This window comes from Moschus berezovskii, chromosome 2, assembly GCF_049115385.1.
Source record: "Moschus berezovskii isolate FMDL1 chromosome 2, NW_MosBer_1.0, whole genome shotgun sequence".
Lineage (NCBI taxonomy): Eukaryota > Metazoa > Chordata > Mammalia > Artiodactyla > Moschidae > Moschus > Moschus berezovskii.
The window spans coordinates 139,546,891-139,568,837 of record NC_142461.1 but is presented as its reverse complement, the minus strand read 5'-3'; the positions used below and the strand labels follow the sequence as shown (position 1 = coordinate 139,568,837).

Below are 21,947 nucleotides of genomic sequence, written 5' to 3'. Positions count from 1 at the left end.
ATATGCATCCTAGGAATGCTTTTGTTCTCTCAGGGTTCAAATTTTACAAAAAAGAGAAATTAATCAAGCCAGCTTTCTCTAGCAGTATATGCCAGAAGACTCAGTTCTGGAATGTCAAGAGAGTTTCATGTTAGCATTTTTCTCCAGTCTAAAGTATATTGTTGCCATGTGGTGTTAATTTTTTGAAAATCATCTTTTGTCTTCGTAGTAGCATAGCTGAAGATTTCCACATTTTGTACACCATAGGGGACTGCGAGACAGAATAGAGGTCTGATTTCCCATTTTGTCAAAATATAAGAACACACACACACTTAAATAACAGTTATGGCCACACAGTTACGATTTAACAATTCCAATGCCCTTCACAAATGGAGGCCTCTAGACAAACCAAACTGGCCCAGTTCCCAGAAGAGAAGCAACCTGTACCAGTCCAGTTCTTAAATGAGAATAAGCTCAGATGGAGGTAGAGGGTGGGATTCCTCTGTACTTCAGAGCAACCTACACCAAAACAAAACCAAAGGCTTGCTGAGGCTGCTGATGCCTGTTCAGAATAGTTCCTCCAAGTTCCCCATAGTAAAATGAAGCCTTGGAAGCTGGTAAGGACTTAAGAAAGAGATGCCCCCTGATCAGGGTCAACCTACCATGGGCACAGACTCCCAGCTGATTCACCAGGAATTGTTGTCAAACTCAACTTCACGTGTCTGTTTCATGGAAGGCCAAACAAACTGAAACTTTGGAGTATGGAGTAGAGAAAGGTTTCTTGATGGAGAGGGCATCAACCAAGAGCATGGAAGACTGAAGTTTGTCTCAGATCCATCTTGCTGGCTGGCTGGGGCTGATCTATTGTTTAAATTGTTACCAGTTCTCCTGGCCCAACTGCTATTATTTTTGTTACTATATGTTCACATTCTTCCAATTATTAACTCCTGATCCAGCCTTTTGAGACTCTGGGGAGGCCTGAGAGACTAAAGCAAAAGTTTCTACTTCAAAAGATGGGGACATTGGGGCTTTCATGTTGTTTCATTAGGGGAAAGTGATTTTGCCATAGAAAAAAGAGCTAGTACAACAGTAGAAGCACTTAGACTGTCAGATCTGCAAGGCTCTCAAGTGCGGGGTCCCCTTGTTTCTTCCCTGGTGGCGCCGCGGGGGAGAGCAAGGCGTCGGCGAGTCCTCGGCCTCGGATGCGGAGCCCGTTTTGCCTCCCCGCGCCGGAGCGGCGGGGAAGAAACCCCAGGGGAAGGGTGAGCTGCCCGCCCACCCCTCAGCCCTCCTCGCCAGGAAAAGGACACTCAGACGCAGCAGGGGTTCTGTCAAGGCAGTTCCGCTTTACTGCTAGAAGCTCTCAGTATATAAAGGCAAGCCTGGGTGGTTTGCAAGAGATTTCCTTCAGTCGGCTCCAATCATATTAAAGGTCAGGTCGTCACGCGCTGACGTCACAACAGAGGTCTAGGGTGATCATGCACTGTTCATGCAAGGGGAAGTGTTCAGGGGCCAATCACAATTTTTTGTGATTATCTGGGGCCGCGCCCTCCTGACATCCGTCAGGCGCCATCTTTATGGGTGCACCTTTGCCGTATGTCTTTTCTCAGCCGTGCGCCCTATATATCCCCCTTTTTTATTTATTTATTTGTGGGGTCTTTCTTGGGAGCCATCGGGGGCCACCCACATGGCCTCGCCAGAGACTCAGTGACTGTGCCTGTCTTAGGTTGTCCCCCTCTGGGGGTCTTACCCATCATTGGCTATCCAGTCCAGCATAGGCCCTGGCGGCTTAAGACCTGGCTGAAGATGAGTCAGAAGGGGATTTTCTGTCAAAGGGAGGGGTGAATAAGGCTAGAAAGAACAGGGTCAGTTCTGACTGGGTGATGTGATACCATATGTGAGTAGTAAATGTTCCCAGGTGGGTATTAAGGAGGGCTGTTTTACACTCCAGTGCTCATAGTTAGCCCATATTGAGGGATCTTGGAGGAAGACCATTTCCCTGGATTGGTGAGTGAATACAGTCAATTCAGCTAATCATTTATGAGAATGGGAATTTGGACGGTCTGTACGTGGCCTCATTCTAAATAAATAATAGGGAGCATCTATGAGTCTTGCCTAAGTCACATAGGGCAGGTGGTGGGGGTATCAGTAAATCATTTCTAGGAATATAAAGGAAGTTTCCTAACCTTTACAATTTCCAGGAGCACTGACTTAGGCAAAGTTTAACATCATCACTATGAATTGTTTCAATTTACTTTTATTCAAATATCTTACATAAATTGTTTTAAATAGCATATTGTTTGCTATTGTTACATAATAAAAATTTATCATCATGTGGAACAACTCAGAGCCACAGAAGTGCATCTGGACCAAACTACATTTTCCCACTGACTGGACATTCAACAACAATTTAAACTTCTTTTTATTAGCCATTTCTTTTGCCAAAAATAATGATTCTAATAAAAATAACCGAAGACTTATCTGGGTTACCTGTGTGTAACAAATTCTGCAATGATATATTGAACCACCAACACTTTTTTTTTTTTTTGAGGCCAAGCTGCATGCAAGGGCCTCTCAGTAGTCTAATTGCATTAGAGAACTTGCCAACACTTAGTGGCAGCCTCAGGGAGAGATTGAAGAGGGAGAAAGTGATGAAATATGGGCTTCTTTGTGAAAGCTCCTAGAGGGCAGGGCTTAACTGGCTCCTCTTTCATCTGTACACACCTCATGGTGCTATGTATTAGATTAGGCACTTAATTACAAATCTTGTTCTTAATTCACCCACAGAATAAAGTGTCCTCAAAACAGACATTCCAAACGGATTTATTTTGCCACCTCTTAGTTCTGTTTTTTCCTACTGGCAAGAAGAAATCAACACTGGTTTCCTGAGCACCAGGGCAGAGAGCCTTCTGAAGCACTTTCAGATTTTATCCTCTTTCATCTTTCTACAAATCTTCTATCTGAGCAGCAACAAATGGGTTGAGGACAAGTCTGCATATATCACAAATGGCCTGCCCTATGTCAAGTCTGAAAGCACGGTGGGGTCTAGGGGTCTATGAACTGTTCAGTAGTTAAAAGTCTGATGTTCATAGGCAAAGGCCAGGAGTTCCATCACCATACAAACAGTGGATTTCAACCAAAAACGCTTTGTTCTTCAGGCCCACTTTATGTCCTGATAGTCCCTGGTAAATGAAGTTCATTGACCACAGTGGAGAAGGAGGACAACTTCTGTTTGGTCTCAGAAGGCTCCCTCCCAACACCAACACCCCTGCCCCCAGACATCTCTCTACTGCCAGTCTAATGATGTTGCCTTTCACTGGTGAGATCTCTACTCTTTATTTTACCAGTGGCTTCCGTTTTTACAAATGCTTCCCTGGAAGCATTTCCCCCGTGAAAGTTTTCTTTGATTTCCTACCACGGCAGAATCATGAGAGTGTAAGAAAGAGACAGAAGGTCAGTAAAAACCAGTCCCCTTACTCATTCACACCACATCTGCAACTTATTTTAGTATCCCTTAGTACTAAATAACGGAGAAGGCGATGGCACCCCACTCCAGTACTCTTGCCTGGAAAATCCCATGGACAGAGGAGCCTGGTGGGCTGCAGTCCATGGGGTGGCTAAGGGTCAGACATGACTGAGCGACTTCACTTTCACTTTTCCCTTTCATGCATTGGAGAAGGAAATGGCAACCCACTCCAGTGTTCTTGCCTGGAGAATCCCAGGGACAGGGGAGCCTGTTGGGCTGCTGTCTATGGGGTTGCACAGAGTTGGACACGACTGAAGCGACTTAGCAGCAGCAGTACTAAATAAAGTCAAGTGTGCTGTGGGAAGAAAAACTAAAAACAAGGATTACATTCTAGTGTTCTAATCCTCTTCTTACCTCACCTTCGGCATCTGAGACTGTTTGCACCTCTGAGAGAGGAACCTCCAAGGAGGGAAAAGGTGGTCTTTTCATAAGTTTACATAATGAGGTGTAAAACAACAACAACAACCCAGCAACACGTAAAGGAAACAAAGGAAAGACTGTGGGAATTTTTGCACTGAAAATGTAAGACTGGAAGAGGATGGAAGATAAATCCAAGAAAGTTGAGGTGGGTAGGGAAGGAATGAGCTGCATGTGAGGCATTTGGGGGCCTGAGAAGAAGAGAGAGCTCAAGAACCAGCCAGTGCTGGTGACAGGGACAGGGATGAAGACAAAAGGATTTGCTTCACAGAAGTTCTGCTGTGGATTTTGTATTAGCTCTTGTTGGTTTTCTCCTAAGAGGTTGGTTGGGGAAGCAACTATCATGGGGTCTGTCACCCCTTCCTGGGATTGCACTTCCAGGGTCCTAGGCCCAGAACACTGTCCAGCCCACTAGTTTATCTGCCCCTGTGGGAAGGAGACAGGGTCTTTGCCTGCAGCATGGAGGGGAACATGCAGCCCGTCACCTGGTGTTGACATTAGATCAGTACAGAAGATACTGTACACCACAGACCAGACTTGGTTCCTGCTGAGTCTCTCCTCTATGAATAAAGTATTGTTCAGACCAATGCTTTGCTTCTTGAGCTCTCTTTAGCTACTCCAAACCCACAGGGGAGGCAGTGGGTGTAGCCTACAGTGGGCAGACCATTACTAGTGATGAGCAGCACTGTATAGCTCACCTCCATGAACTGGGACCCTCACCATGGTTTGAGAGCTGGAGCTTCCCACTGGACAAAGCAAGTAAAAATTCGCATTTTGTATTCAGATATTTATATTTATATTGAGATATTCTCAATTGCAAGATGGGTTTTACTTGAATGTTTGAAACAGGGTGACCTGAGGTCCTATGGTTATACAATTGCAACTGCCAAGGGCAAACACAGACCCTCCAACTTCCTGTTCTTCATCTCATGATTGATCAGTAATTAAAACTGTTTCTCATGATTGGCTAAAATAATAACTGAGATGTCCCCTTTCAGGAAACAATCCCAGTTACAAATCAACTCATCTGTTAGCTTGTTTACTCCTCACAGAAAGCAGCAAGTCCACCCTTCTGAGATGCTGATCTGTGGATCTGGTGTGTTCTCTTCATTGCAATAACCTAAATAAAATCAGTCTCCCTACTTTGCCCAGCATTTGCCTTTGACACAGCAAGGAAGATAGCAGCATGTTTCTAGGACAGCTGGGACTGAGAGTCTCCCTTCAACATTCCATTCATTCATCTAGTTTTTTCTTCCAATGAACCAATATCTAAATTCCTCTGCTTGGCCTACATCTTGCAGGGTCAGACCCGGGGTTCCTGTTCCCTAAGGTCACTCTGCTATGACAGGAACACTCCAATATACCCTTGCCTTGGGGGCTTACCTCCTGAGTATTTGACTGCTCCTTCCTTCTCTAGAAATTTCCACATCTGGCCCTTCATTATATTTATGTCAAGATGTCCTGTCTCCAACCAACCTAGATAGAACTGCAGACTTCATCTTTCTTCCCAGAGCTCACCACTGCCTGAACGTTTATTTAATCTACTTTCTGCCTCTCTTTAAGATAAACACCATTAGGGCAGGTACCTAGAAAATTGTCCAGCACAAAGAACAAACTCAGTAAGTGATTGTCACTCACCTACAGAGAGGAGAGTCCAGCACAGCTAATGCACCAGCACAGGTGAGGCTTGGTGTTGACACAAGGTCGAGACCATGTAATAACATGGGAAATTTTGATTACATAAAGTAGTGCAAAACCATCAAATCTATGCTTATAGTTACCTCTAGTTGGGGGCTGACATTACTGAGAAGGATAGAGAGTAATCTTGGGTTCCATGCAGTATTTTTTTCAAGAAAGATGGGTAGTACATACACAGATCATCATTATATTTTCCAATTTTTTATGCCTGAATTGTTTATAGTAATAAAAAGTGAGTGAACTGGAAAAGACATAAATAGCACAGAAGAAAATGTTTCAAAAAGTTTCAGGAACTGGGGTGGTGGCTAGAGGAAGATGTCTATTTTTAAGATAGTCTTAAATGGAAGTTCCATACGGTCAGAATTTTTTGCTTGTTTTTACTTTCTCAACTTTAAAACCTGGAAACATTGCCTGGAACATAAAAAACATTAAATAAATATCTTTAAATTAACAAATGAATGGATGAATGAAGCCTACGAAGTCATGTCTGTATGTGGGTGGAAATGGTGTGCTAGAGCAGAGGAGAGCAGTTTCTCTTTAGAAAAAGTACAACTCCTGAAAAAATGAGGGTTCAAGATTCAGAGTAAACACAAAGCCTTTGATGAAGCCAGAGGCACTGTTATTATTTGATAGGAGAGAAATTTGGATCCAGCTGCAGAAATAAGTTTGTAAAGTTACTAACGACAATGTTCTTTTTTGAGGATTTCCACGAACTCAGCGGAGTAAAATTGCAAATGGGAGTTGATAAATTGTGAGGTCTTGGAGGAGAGGAAGCATGGAATCTTCCCAGAGCAAAGAAACATGAACTTTCTAAGTGAGCTGCAACTCATCCCTCTGACCTATAGGCTTACCTCTCCTTTCTCCATCCTGCTTCTTGCTGAGAAACTTGCTGACATAGGCAACATGAATGGTGTCCAACACCCTCTAATTTTGGTTGTGTTTGGCCAGTGGAAATTGCTGGCAGGAGCTAGAATAAAGGGGGATTGATAGTGGTATTTCTTTTCCTCTTTTCTGCAGACTGCAAGTTTGCTCTATCATTTGGCCACATTTTGTCTGGAGGCCCTCTTCACATAGCTTTAGGGAGTGATAATGCTATTTCACTATTACAAGCTGCAGGCACTTCACTCCCCTTTGTAGTTTCTTAATACTCTGCCTATACTTTGCAAAGAGTTACTTCATCAAACCCTTCTCATTTTGCAGTTTGACTGTGCTCTCTGTTCCTTGCCTAATCCATAACCTAAGTGGACCGAGGAAAAAAACTCCCATAGTAAGAATTGGAACTATTTTCCTCACATTTCTGAGGGAGGCAGGGTTAACCTCCTTTCTGGAGAGAATAGAACCATGCTGCTCATGGTTACAGCAGCATTGCTATCCCTGAAGGTCAGCAGGAGGACAAGACATTGGACCCCAGTGGACATTGATCACCAAGGTGTCTGGGATCACATGGCTTCTCCTGACAGATAAATAGGGAACAGTATAGGAACTGAAAGCCAAGGATAATGTCTTCAACTGAGAGCATGAGTGATTGGTCAGAAAGCTTTGAAGGCAACTAGGAATGAGCCAGCATGTCTGGTGAGACCCAGGCCCAAGGCCTGACTATGGCAATAATGCTGGTGGGGAAGAAGTGGGACCCTGATAGTGAGTCAAAGATATGTAATTAAATTCAGACCTACCTGAGAACGCTGAACCAAAAAACTCTGATTGGACCTCCGTCAGGACTGTACAGGAGAGCAGTCTTATCGGGTAACAACCATTTTGTGGCTGCACTTGAGTTAGTTGTCTCCCAAGATGATATGAATAAGCCTCAAGACTTATCCCCCAAACCCCTCATTTCTAGTCTAACAAACTAGTATGTCCTGATAAAGAGGTATAACATTTACTTCCAGAAAAGCTATCATGCTTATTGGAAAAGTTCCCACTCTGTGTAGGGAGTACATAGGGAATTGGAGTCTGAAGATATCATGCAATGAATGATGAATGAATGCTTCAACAAGTCAACACTTACTTGGAATTTGAAAATACATGTGTTGGGTTGAGCACTTGGAAGAGGGGTATTTTGCTGAAAGTCTTCACTTTTGTTTCATATTTAAAAGAATTACAAACAAAATAATCCACTTGTTATATACAAATAAATAATGCAAATGTTTATTAGAGAATTATCTAGCCTATATTAAATATACTAACATTAAAAGAAAAGAGAGATAGAGCAGAGAATACATCACTAAATTGGGTTTTGACCAACATCCAGACTGAATCAGCACTGCACATCTGGAGCCCCAATTGGGAAAAGGTTCCAGGAAGTGCATCTACTCTGTGGGTGAGACTTCAAAGATTGCAACTCAGGTTCCCACTTATAATCCCAAGACAGATATCACCATCAACCTGTGACCAAACTGCAAGCCTGGTTTCATGTTAATGTTGTTTGTTTTGTCTTGTAAAACTTGGAATGTTGTTAAATCTGGGGCTTGGTTGGCCAGGCCCCCTTCAGGGGCTCAACAATCTCAAAATTCTTCCTCATCTTATCTATGGTACTACAAGTTTTGCACTTACATCAGGCAGTCTCTCCTGGTCACTACTAGTCTGGGCAGTGTCCAGGAAGGTTAAAAGCAAGATCAGAGGTCTGCTCTGCTCTTTTGCCTGTGAAGCCTGAAAAAGACTACTTCTATTTTATTTCCCTAATGAGGTGTAAATTCTAGGTACAGCTGGTTAGTTCTTGGCATATATACAAAGAAATCCAAAGACTTGGACTGACTGTGTCTGATCTACCCCACTGCTCCATGCATTCTCTGCAAGAGAATCCAGAGGCCACTTCCTTCATGAAGGCATCAGGTGTGGCAAGGCATAGAGGAGGGCACAGCATCTTTGGAAACCCGTTATGACTTTCCTCTGGAGAGTAGGGGACACAGTAATGGAAGTGAGTCCTCTTTTCCCAATGGTGATAATGTGATCCCAAGACAAAAGAAGTACTTCATTGTCACAGTCAGGGTGGGCACATTGACCACAGTGAACTTCAGAGACAAGTTCATAGTAATGAATTACATGGGTACCTTCACACATAAAACTGGATGGAATCTGGATCTGATAAGAAGTATCAAGGATCCTAAGAAGGATTAATGACCTCAGCCATTTCCTAGGCCTAAGTGTGTTCTTCAAAGGGAAGCCATATTCCTTTGAGAAAGAATCCTTCAGCACAGCTGAGGACATGCTTGTTATCGCCCCTCACATCTTCTTCAGAGGAAGATGTGGCAAAAGAGCATAGCCATTTGCAGCCATTTAACAATAACCTCAGATATGCAGATGACACTACCCTTATGGCAGGAAGTGAAGAGGAACTAAAAAGCCTCTTGATGATAGTGAAAGAGAAGAGTGAAAATGTTGGCTTGAAGCTCAACATTCAGAAGACAAAGATCATGGCATCTGGTCCCATCACTTCATGGAAAATAGATGGAAAAACAGTGGAAACAGTGTCAGACTTTATTTTTGGGGGCTCCAAAATCACTGCAGATGCTGATTGCAGCCAGGAAATTAAAAGACGGTTACTCCTTGGAAGGAAAGTTATGACCAGCCTAGATAGCATATTAAAAAACAGAGACGTTACTTTGCCAACCAAGGTCCGTCTAGTCAAGGCTATGGTTTTTCCCGTGGTCATGTATGGATGTGAGAGTTGGACTGCAAAGAAAGCTGATCGCTGAAGAACTGATGCTTTTGAACTGTGGTGTTGGAGAAGACTCTTGAGAGTCCCTTGGACTGCAAGGAGATCCAACCAGTCTAGTCTGAAGGAGATCAGTCCTGGGTGTTCATTGGAAGGACTGATGCTAAAACTGAAACTGCAATACTTTGGCCACCTCATGCGAAGAGTTGACTCACTGGAAAAGACTCTGATGCTGGGAAAGGTTGGGGGCGGGAGGAGAAGGGGACGACAGGGAATGAGGTGGCCGGATGGCATCACCGACTCTGTGGACATGAGTTTGAGTGAACTCCAGGAGTTGGTGATGGACAGGGAGGCCTGGCGTGCTGTGATTCATGGGGTCGCGGAGAGTCGGACACAACTGAGTGACTGAACTGAACTGAACAGGAACTTGTCTGCTGATGGATGTGGCCGTGTTCCTGCCCTGTTAGTTGTTTGGCCTGAGGCAACCCAGTCCTAGAGTCTACAAGCTCTATGGTAGGGCTAAAGGCAACCTCTGAAAGGACGTAGGCCAATATGCGCCCCCCAGAACTGCTGCTGCCAGAGCCTGTGACTGGCCACTGCAAACCCACACCTCCAACCTCTGAAGGAGACCCGCAAACACTCACGGGTAGGTCTGGCTCAGTCTTTTGTGGGGTCACTGCTCCTTTCCCCTGGGTCCTGGTACACACAAGGTTTTATTTCTGCTCTTCTAGAGTGTCTGCTTTTCCCAGTCTTGTGGAGTTTCTGTAATCAAATCTCTCTGTTCTTCAATGTCAGATTCCCTGGGGATTTTCAGTCCTTTTGCCAAATCCCCAGGTTGGGAAGTCTGATGAGGGGCCTAGAACCTTCATAACAGAGCAAGAACTTCTTTGGAATTACTGTTCTCCAAAGTGTGGGTCACCCACCTATTGGGTATGGGATTTGATTTCAATTTGATTGTTCCCCTCCTACTGTCTTTTTGTGGCTTCTCCTGTGTCCTTGGATATAAGGTATCTTTTTTAGGGGTGTTCCAATGTTCTCCTGTCAATAGTTATTCAATAGCTAGTTGCAATTTTGGTGTTCTTGCAAGAGAAGATGAGGGCATGTCCTTCTATTCCACCATCTTGGGTTTCCCCATCACCCATCAGCAGACAATTGTATTAAACATTTACTGAGCATGGCCCTGCCCACCAAAGCAAGACCCAGTTTTCCCCAAAGCCAGTCCTTCCCATTAGGAAGCTTGCACAAGCCTCATCAGAAGACATACAGAAAAAGCAAGAACTACAATCTCACAGGCTCCAGAATGAAAACAACAATCATAGAAAGTTAAATAAAATGATCACATGGGCCACAGCCTTCTGTAACTAGTGAAGCCATGAGCCATGACATGTAGGGTTAACCAAGATGAGCAGGTCATGGTGGAGAGTTCTGACAATACATGGTCCACTGGAGAAGGGAATGGCAAACCACTCCAGTATTCTTGCCTAGAGAACTACATGAACAATATGAAAAGGCAAAAAGATATGACACCAGAAGATGAGCCCCCCAGGTCAGAAGGGACCCAATATTCTACTGCAGAAGAGCAGAGAAATAGCTCAAGAAAGAATGAAGCAGCTGGTCCAAAGAGAAATGACTCCTAGTTGTTGAGTGTCTGGTGGTGAAAGTAAAGTCTGATGCTGTAAAGAACAATATTGCATAGGAACCTGGAATGTGAGGTCTGTGAATCAAGGTAAATTCGATGTAGTCAAGCAGGAGATGGCAAGAGTGAACATTGACATTTTAGGAATCAGTGAACTAAAATGGATGGGAATGGGGGAATTTAATTCAGATGACCATTATATCTACTCCTGTGAGCAAGGATCCCTTAGAAGAAATGGAGTAGCCCTATTGTCAAAAAGAGAGTATAAAATGCATCACTTGGGTGCAATCTCCAAAACAACAGAATGATCTCAATTCATTTCCAGTGCAAACCATTCAACATCACACTAATCTAAATCTATTCCCCAACCACTGATACCAAAGAAGCTGAAGTTGAACAGTTCTATGAATATCTACAAGACCTTCTAGAACTAACACCAAAAAAGTTGTCCTTTTCATCACAGGGTCTGTCATTTAATCACCAAGTCGTATTCAACTCTTCACAATCCCATGGGCCGTGGCAAACCAGGCTTCCCTTTCCCTCACCATCTCCCAAAGTTTGCCCAAATTTATGTCCATTGAATCAGTGATGCCATCCAAACATCTCATCTTCTGTTGCCCCCTCCTTATGCCTTCAATCTTTCCCAGCACCAGGGTCTTTTCCAATGAGTTGTTTCATAGCATTGTACAGGAGTCAGTGATCCAAACCATCCCAAAGAAAAATAAATGTAACAAGGCAAAATGGTTTTCCTAGGAGGCCTTACAAATAGGTGAGAAAAGAAGAGAAGTTAAAGGCAAAGGAGAAAGGGAAAGATGCACCCAACTGCAGAGTTCCAGAGAACAGCAAGGAGAGAAAAGAAACCCTTCTTATGTGAACAATGCAAGGAAATAGAGAAAAACAATAGAATGGGAAAGAACAGAACTCTCTTCAAGAAACCTAGAGATACCAAGGGAACATTTCATTCAAAATGGGCACAATAAAGGAAAGAAACAGTAAGGACCTAACAGAAGCAGAAGAGATTAAAAGAGGTAATAGGAATACACAAAACTGTACAAAAAAAGGTCTTAATGACTTGGATAACCACAATGAGGCAGTTACTCACCTATAGCTAGACACCCTGGATTGTGAAGTCAAGTGGGCCTTGGAAGTATTACTATGAACAAAGCTAGGTGGAGGTGATGGAATTCCAGCTGAGCTATTTCAAATCCTAAAAGAAGATGTTGTTAAAGTGTTGCACTGAATATGCCAGCAAATTTGGAAACTCAGCAGTGGCCATAGAACTAGAAAAGGTCATTTTTCATTCCAATCCCAAAGAAAGGCAATGCCAAAGAATGCTCAGACTCCATACAATTGCACTCATTTCACATGCTAGCAAGGTAATGCTCAAAATCTTTCAAGCTAGACTTTAGCAGTTAAATAGACAACTTCCAAAGGTACTAGCTGGATTTAGAAAAGGTAAAGGAACCAGAGATCAAATTGTCAGCATCCACTGGGTCATAGAAAAAGCAAAGGAATTCCAAAAATGCATCTACTTCACTGACAACACTTAGACATGAAAACATTTAACTTACATACAGAATGCTGCTGCTGCTGCTGCTAAGTCGCTTCAGTCGTGTCCGAATCTATGCGACCCCATAGACGGCAGCCCACCAGGCTCCCGTCCCTGGGATTCTCCAGGCAAGAACCCTAGAGTGGGTTGCCATTTCCTTCTCCATACATACAGAATACATCCTGGAAATCTTGATTCCAGCTTGGGATTCGTCACAACGGTTATTTCGCTGATGTACAATACCCGTTGTGATGGATCCCAAGCTGGAATCAAGATTTCTAGGAGAAATATCAACAACCTCAGATATGCAGATGACACCACTCTAATAGCAGAAAGTGAAGAGGAACCTAAGAGTCTCTTGGTGAAGATGAAAGAGGAGAGTGAAAAATTAACATTAAACATTTGAAAAACTAAGATTATGGCATCTGATCTATCACTTCATGACAAATAGATGGGGAAATAATGGAAACAGTGATATATTTTCTTTTCTTGGGCTCCAAAATCACTGCAGATGGTGACTGCAGTCATAAAATTAAACATGCTTGCTCCTTGGAAGAAAAGCTATGGCAAACCTAGACAGCATATTAAAAAGCAGAAAACTCACTTTGCAGACAAACGTTTATATAGTCAAAGCTATGGTTTTCCTGTAGTCATGTACAGATGTGAGAGCTGGGCCATAAAGATAGCTGAGTGTTGAAGAATTGATGCTTTTGAACCGTGGTATTGGAGAAGACTCTTGAGAGTCCCTTGGACTGCAAGAAGATCAAATCAGTCAATCCTAAAGGAAATCAACCCTGAATATTCATTAGAAGGACTGATATTGAAGCTGAAGCTCCAATACTTCAGCCAACTGATGCAAAGAACTGACCCATTGGAAAAGACCCTGATGCTGGGAAAGATTGAAGGCAGGAGGAGAAGGGGGTAACAGAGGATGAGATGTTTGGATGGCATCACCAACTCAATGTATAGGAGTTTGAGCAACCCTGGGAGATATTAAAGGACAGGGAAGCCTGGCATGCTGCATTTCATTGGGTCGCAAATAGTAAGACACCTCTTAGCAACTGAACAACCACAATAACAGTAATTTGTACATTGATGAAAAGAGATTTTCTTTTCTAGTATTAATTTTCTGCAATTCTCAGTGACCCAAAATGCCCTCTAGTTACTTATACAGAGTAGCAGCCTACAGAGGTCAAACAGTGGATGCATTCTTGGTCTAAACTCATATAATACTTGAGTCTGTGGAGTAGTAGACCAATCTTGAGGTTATTTCCCCAGCTCCAGAATGAGTCCTGGGATAGATAATATGATAAATAACTGTCAAACTCTCAAAATTTGTTCTCTTTTATATTAGGAAGCTTCTCATCCATACCAAGATAGTAAAACCAAAAATGTACACCATCTCAATTTCATTTCTCAATGGAAAATTTAAAGGTTAATACCAATCAGTGACTTAAAATTACCCTGCAAAGTGAGAGGCAAATTGTTGCACTAATCACACAAAAAAGTTAAAAAGTACAATTCTTGGAGGTCCACTTTCAATCTTGTAGGAAACATATAATACACTGGAGAAGCTATTCCAACCCATTACCAGATGACCTCCTGAAGCTGCAAATTTTGAGGGACACTCAAGCAAATAAAGGTCCTTCAGCAGGCCGAGCTGTCAAGCAAGCTGCCTTGCCAATTGGGCCTTCTGCAATGGCAAAGCACATTGAAGGAGTCCCAGTGTCTCTGGCTGACCTCAATGGGGAAATCACAATGCAGAGCATGAATGGTTGGATAAGGTCCACACCCTCCCATTCTGACTACTAGTCTTCACTGTAAAAGGAGCTCTTGGCTGCTACTGGGCCCTGCTACAGATTGAAGACCTTATTGTGGGAAACATTGCCACCAGACAAAGTTGAATGTGTGCTATAAACCAAATATCCTCTAACCAACTGATCCATAAAGTTAGGCATGCACATTGTCTTCTGTTATGTGGTGTTTAGGAGACTGGGACACAAGATCTGCAAGACACACACAAATTGCAGGGGGAAGTGGTTCCAATTCCCATGGTAGTTGCATCTGTTGCTTGGCCATCTGTCCCTCCACTCCTGCCTGCACATGGCCTTAATCTGGATAGAGGTGCCTTTCAAACCTGTACATAGCTACTAATACAACTCAAGAAGGACATGATCTTTATATGCAGTAGAAGAACACTTGAATTCAGACTGTAAAAGTGTGTCCCCATGGTCCCTGGACCTTCAGGGTTTATGCATGAGGCATCAGAACAGTGTTTAACTCTGCCGTTTCAACATTCATAGAAAAGATTTAATAGGTACTGGATCATTCTCCAGTATCAGGAGAATTGACAAACTTGATAGAAAATCTGGTGGCACTTTCATTGTTTCTTTTATTGCAGACATGAACATTTTTTTCATTTGCTGAAGAACAAAAATGGTGGACAGAGCTAAGTATCTTCCATCTGCCCATTCAGATCTACTCTCCTTCTACTTGTCCTGCTGTATCCACAGGAGCAGACCTATATGGACAACATCAATAGTTCCTCTACTAAAAACTAAGAGACTAACAAATTTTAAGACCTTTTCTCAAGGGGTAGTATGTCTTAAATAGATTCAATGTTTCCTTACAAATTGTATGCCCTTTTTAAGAAGGGTATGCATTCAGAGTACACACAATTTGAATTCTTATTATTTTAACATAAAAAGTGATTACGTGAAGGAAAACAGTCACCTCAAGAAAAGCGACATTTAAACAACACAAGCCTTTTGTGTCTTTTCCTATAGAACAGAGCAAGATATATATTGAAATATACACATTTTCCCATAGTAGAATCTTGGATAAGTTATCTCGTATTTATCAGTTTGCCAGCTTCACCAAAATAAGAATGCAGATAGCAAAGGTCTCCATTCCAGAGCACCCCCATTGTAAGCACCTTTTTTCCTCCAAAGAGTGGTTTTGCAGCAGTTTTCTACTGACATTGATGATGGGTCAAGTTTCCCTTAGTCTTCATACATTGTATATCTACTAATTCCATCCCATCACGACATGAGCAACAAGGAGGTAACACATCCCAACCATGCAGGAGACAACCATCATTGGAAAGCCCAGCCTGAAACACAGAGAAGTGTATTATGGTATCTGGTGTCTGGAGAGTACTGTGAGATCTGAATTCATAATTATGTTACTGCAAAAGAATGTGGCCTTAAGAGCTTTATATATCCATAAAAGTAATTGTCTCTTATTTCTAGAAATCAAAAGTTTGGTTCAGCCTAGATGATGTGGATGCATGCCTCCATGAGATAGCCCCCACTGTATCCCCCAAATAAATTTCAGTTCATTTTGGCAGCACTATTTTACAGGCACCACCAATGACTATTTTACCCAGTTCCTGCATCCAAATTGCAGTGTTGCCATAAAAAAAACAAGCATGCAGGGGTTGGGACCCCAGAGCAAGCCGAGCTCCCTCAGAGCAGGCTCTCCTTTGCAGGAGCTGGCATCAGCTGCACTCTCCCATCCAGGGACTCCTCTCTGTGCGATGCTCCTGAGAGGTACCTGCTCCCAGGCTGCCCCCAGTCTTTAATATTCCTGGATCCTTTCAATCATGAATTTTTTCACTAGGTAATGCCATGCAGATTGTCAAATTCTCATTATGCACCCTCATCCAGGACAGTCAAGGCACATATCCCCATTGGAATGTTCAAAAGCACAACATAAAATACCACTGTTTTGCTGATTATTAAGACATACTTATTAAATGTGTGTGGCTTATTTTTAATTACTTAAGCTTAGGGAATATATAAACAGAAAATTTAAATAAATTTTTGAAGTACCTGAAAAATTCCATGAAAGAGAATCCATATCCATGCTGCTCTGCAATTCCTGCACAAACTACATTTGCTGATGCTCCAATCAGTGTCCCGTTACCTAGAATCAAAATTCAAAAGTAAAATAAAATCTCAGTTCATCTTGGAGGTAGACTTCTTTTCTCTTTTGTCCTGTAATACTTGAACCATCTCATAGGTTTTTCATTTGATGATTACAGTTCATTATGAAAGTGTTTGTGCGAATATCTGCAGGGAACACAAAAAACACCGGCAAACAGAAGATAAATTCATTGCTTGTAAGTATTCATTTTTGAATAGGGCTATTGTTTTTGGATTGGGGGCAGGAGGAGAAGGGGATGACAGAGAAAGAGATGGCTGGATGGCATCACCGACTCGATGGAGGTGAGTTTGAGTGAACTCCGGGAGCTGGTGATGGACAGGGAGGCCTGGCGTGCTGTGATTCATGGGGTCGCAAAGAGTCAGACATGACTGAGTGACAGAACTAACTGACTGACTGATTGTTGTTGGATGTGACAGGAAAGAAGAAATGCTAAGGAGAACTAGCAAGTCACTATGCCGTGATGGCATATATCTTTCAAAGGAAATGCAAGTAGATTCAACGTGAGAAATGCAATTAGGGTCTCATCTCAAATGAAAATCACCACTTTTAGGACTCCAGGTCAGGACATGTACCAGGAAATCCTTTGTGTGTATGGAAAGATGGATGTCGGCAACCAGGATAATATAATGCTTCTCTGGGTGGGCCTTCTTGACAGAATGCATGATCTTCAGAAGACTAACGTGCACACATATACACAAGTGTGGCCTCAGTGAGGGAAGTGACTCAAGCCTGACACCCAACAGAGAGATAGGATCAGGGAAGGGTAGAATCTTCTGGGTGAAGCCCTTTGAGATCTTTTATCCACTAACTACAGAGGTCAGTGTTTGGGAATGGGTGCAGAACCCAGGCTTAGCCAAGTTAGTTCAGTTCTGGCATTGTGCATCACTGAGGACTGTGAACTGTGAGACACAAATCTGCAGCTGCCAACAGCCCTTATTGGCCTGAGGGGATGATCCCCCTCTGGTAAGGGGATCTTCTTGATCCTCTTGATCCTCCTCACCAGAGGAGGAGGGTGAGGATCAAGGAAGCTGTGCCCCAAGGTGCTATGTTGACCCAGAACTGTGTCACCTATAAGGTTTATCCTGTCCCCTCTCCCCTTAGTCCTTACACTGTCCTGAAATACATAGGCATCCAACACAACTACCAGGCCCATAGGCAGGCAGGGCAAAGGCTCACAAAGTTTTACTTCAGTCTTCCTGCTTTTATTCCATATAAGAGTTCAACCTAGTTTCCATGAAAACTCCTGAAATAGCACACCACATCCATTTACATACTTGCTCTAAGAATGAAATATATTTATGTCAATAATATAAGACTTTGGATCTTAAGAGCTTAATAAAAATCTTCAGGGTCTCCTCAGAGCTCTGAACCCCACAAGCCCAAGCCCAAGCCCCAGTCTGTTGTACTCTGTGTTTCTGATGGTTCATTTCATGACAATCCTCCTGTCCCTCAGTGTAATTCAAAGTGTATGGACCCACCCAGAATTTTATGAAGGGTGCAATAGAGGTGGGAGGTCGGGAGGGGCAAGCCCATCACCAAGGGGAGAGGGATAGCTACCCCATAGCAGGGGAGGGCATGGCAGACCAACATTCAAACTGCTTGGGCTGGACAGACTTTAGGGTGGCAACAAAGGAGGCATAGACTCTGGTTGGTGGACAGTTCAGACTATAAGATGTTGCCTTGTTCCAGGTAGTAAAATGATGACACCCCCTAGCCCCATAGAGAAGCCCACACCTTAGTCCTCAGAACATATGCTTATGTCATTATGTTACTATGTATGGCAAGAAGGTCTTTGCAGAAGTATTTCAGGTTATAGATCTTGAGATGTGAGATTACTCTGAATTATCTGAGTGGGCATAACTGACTCACATGAACCCTTAAAAGTAGGGAAATTTCTCAAGCTAGAAGCAGAAGAGAAGCCTCAGAGGGAGAGTCATAGAGATCCTGGAGACTCTAGGGAACCGCAGCAATACAGCAGTAGGAGAGATCCCAGAGGAGAGCTGGAGGGAACCCAGGGTAGAGAGTTTGAGAGATCCAAGGGGGTGGAAGAAATCCCACCATGAAATTTCCATATAACATTGCTCGTTCTGAGATTTAGGTCCAAGGGCCATAACCAGAGAGGCCTCTAGGAGCTAAAGGCAGCCTCAGCTGACAGCCAGCAAGGGATGGGATTTTCAGTCTTATGCCTCCAAGGAACTGGATTCTGCCAACAACCTGAATGAGTTTGGAAGCAGACCCACCCTAAAAGTCCCCAAAGTTTATCTATTTTTTATGACCAGAACTGAGTCTGGATTTCCATCTCAGATCTGAGATCTGCCTCGGCTCCCATCTTCCCCCCACCCCAGACTTCCATTAGCTTCTTCCTAAATGCCTAACCCTAGGAAGGCTCTCCCTCTCACCCTAGCAGGTCATTCCACATGGAAACCAGCTCATATCCTTCAGGGGCTCACAGGAAGCCTGTTAGCAAAGACACAGCACAATGTAGGAGATGTGCAGCAGGCTTGAGATCAGACAGGCAGAGAGAAAATGCTCAGGAGGCTGAGCACTGAGGTCTTCAGTGTCCCCATGAAGAAAGCGAGGCACAGAGAAGCAACATGCTGATATGCAAATGTTCCTCAGAGGGCCTTGCCAGCCTCAATCGCAGAACACACACCTCAATAGCTGAGTAGCATCTGCTCTGCATCCCAAACATTGCTACTCCAGTATTTAACATTGAGAACTCTTCTTCTGGACAAAACAGAATTTCACACATAATTCAGGGTCACATTCAAGAACTTGAGTGAACTCTAAAAAATAAAAGGCAACTCTTTCTCTCATGTTAAGGATTAATATTTGAAAAATACTCTTTTTGGATCAAAATGGTGGAGTGAAAGGACATGGAACTCACCTCCCCCAGCAAACACATCAAAAATACATCTACATGTAGAACGAATTTCACAGAAAACCAACTGAAAGCTAACATGAGATCTCTTATACAGCCGAAGCAGCAGGAAAGATTCCCATGTAACTGAGCAGGACAGGAAAAAAGCATTGGAATGAGACTGGCACCTCTGGGAGGAAGTTGTGAAAGAGGAAAGGTCCACACAGGTGGTCCCTCTCCCTCGGATCTCCCCCTTTCCTTCATAGTGGTCTTCTTGGACAGAGAGATAAACAGGAGGGGCATGAACTCTACTTGCAAGGAGTGCATGTGTACTAGCTGATGCGCATGTATCAGTTGCTACCTCAAGCCACTTCCCACCCCAAACAGGCACTGGGCAGAGTTTCTAATGTGCCCTGCCCAGGTAGGCAGTGAAACACAGGCTTCAACAGAAGGACCCTGGGAGAGAATATGGTCTAGTTCCAGAGGGCTTGGAGTGTAGTCCAGGCCAAAACTCAGAGCCCATCATTAGCACACACAGAGCTGGGCATGAGTCTGCCATAGGAGCCTCATCATTAGCACATGCAGGTTAGAGCATAAGTCCCCACAGGAACATTACTGTCAGCACACTCACAGCACTGCACAGCTCCAGTGTTAGCAGGTTTGTGACCTTGACCATGGCAAATTTGGCAGCAGTGGACTTTGTTGATGCATAAACCAACTGGTTTGTGGCATCACAGAATCACTTATCTACCATGGAGAGTCCCTAGGGCGTGGTACAAAGTAATTCCTTTCCCAGTGGAAGCCCTTCAGTTCTGCCCACCTCCAATACAGCTTAGAGCTAGATCTGGAATAGACAGGTCCTGGAGAGTCCTACCACAGAGGCAGCCTAGGCCCCAGAGACCTTGCCCCCCAGCAACAGCCTAGCAAGAGGTCTGGGATGAATACAACAGAGAAAGAGACACAACCTCGGGCTGCTTCTGGCAGAACTTCAAATGGCTGCATGGATGGCATATAGAACTGAAGTGCACACATGGGGCTCACTTCCTTCATGCTCACCTCCTTAGGAATAGAGCACACACTTCAGGGCAATAAAGCCACGTGGAACACAACTCTCAGTGCTTCTACTCCAACTGGAAAACAGACACTGTCCCATGGGAATAACTGCCATGGAACAGAATACAGAAAAAAGAATGAAAAGAAATGAGGACACAACATTGTTTGTTTGGTGCATTTCACCAACGTTTGAATAAAAGAGATCCCAGAAGACAAAGAGAAAGAGAAAAGGCCTAAGAAAATGTTGAAGAGATTATAGTCCAAAAATTCCATAAAGGAAACATCACACAAGACCAGGAAATGAAGATACAGGATAAATCCAAGGAGAAACATACCAGAACACATACTAATTAAACTCAGAAAAACTAAATACAATGAAAAAATATTAAAAGCAACAAATAAAATATACGGAATTCCTATAAAGCTATCAGTTGAATTTTCAGCAGAAACTCTGCAGGACAGAAGGGAGTGGCATGATATATTCAAAGTGATGTAAGGGAAAAACCTACAACCTAGAATATTCTACCCAGAAAAGTTATTATTCAAATTCAAGGGAGAAATAAAAAACTTTATAGACAAGCAGAAGGCAAGAGAATTCAGCACCACCAAGTCAAGGAGCTTCTCTAGGCAGGGGGGAAAAAAAGGCCACAACTAGAGACAAGAAATCACAAATAGGAAAGCTCACCAGAAAAAGCAAATATACTGTAAAAGCCAGAAATCAGCCATACACAAATATAATATCAAAGCCAGGAACTATGAAGAGAGTAAAAATATAGGAAATGGGAACTCTATTTAAAAATAAGAAACCAGGAACTTTATATATATATATATATATACACACACACACATATGTATGTATCAGTCAGTCAGTTCAGTTGTTCAGTCATGTCCAACTCTTTGTGATCCCAAGGCTTCCCTGTCTATCACCAACTCCTAGACCTTGCTCAAATGCATGTACATCGAGTTGGTGGTACCACTGAATCATCTCATCCTCTGTTGTACCCTTCTCCTCCCACCCTCAATCTTCCCCAGTATCAGGGTCTTTTCCCGTGAGTCAGTTCTTCGCATGAGGTGGCCAAATATTGGAGCTTTAGCTTCAGCATCAGTCCTTCCAATGTATATTCAGGTCTGAATTTCTTTAAGATTGACTGGTTTGATCTCCTTGCAGTCCAAGGGACTCTCAAGAGTCTTCTCCAACATCACTGTTCAAAAACATCACTTCTTTGACCATCAGCTTTGTTTATGGTCCAACACTCACATCCATACATGACTACTGGAAAAACCATAGCTTTGACTAGATGGACCTTTGTCAGCAAAGTAATGCCTCTGCTTTTTAATATGCTGTCTAGGTTGGTCATAGCTTTTCTTTCAAGGAGCAAGCATCTTTTAATTTCAGGGCTGCAGTGACCATCTGCAGTGATTTTGGAGCCCCCAAAAATAAAGTCTCTCTGTTTCCATTGTTTCCCCATCTATTTGCCATGCAGTGATGGGACCAGATGCCATGATCTTTGTTTTCTGAATGTTGAGTTTTAAGCAGCTTTTACTTTCTCCTCTTTCACGCTCATCAATAGGCTCTTCAGTTCTTCTTTGCTTTCTGCCAAAGGGGTAGTGTCACCTGCATATCTGAGG

At 43.1% G+C, this 21,947-nt stretch overlaps 1 protein-coding gene across 1 annotated transcript in view; it reads right to left on the bottom strand.

The window, feature by feature from the left end:
- Positions 1-14,835: 14,835 nt before the first annotated feature.
- OCA2 (OCA2 melanosomal transmembrane protein) overlaps positions 14,836-21,947 on the bottom strand; it is a 291,387-nt gene continuing 284,275 nt past the window's right edge. Inside the window, exons 23-24 of the mRNA XM_055398109.2 lie at positions 16,291-16,384; positions 14,836-15,569 (exon numbers count right to left, since the gene is read on the bottom strand). Coding sequence (XP_055254084.1) covers positions 15,485-15,569; positions 16,291-16,384 — 179 coding nt within the window. The 3' untranslated portion in view covers positions 14,836-15,484. The remainder of the gene's footprint in view (positions 15,570-16,290; positions 16,385-21,947) is intronic.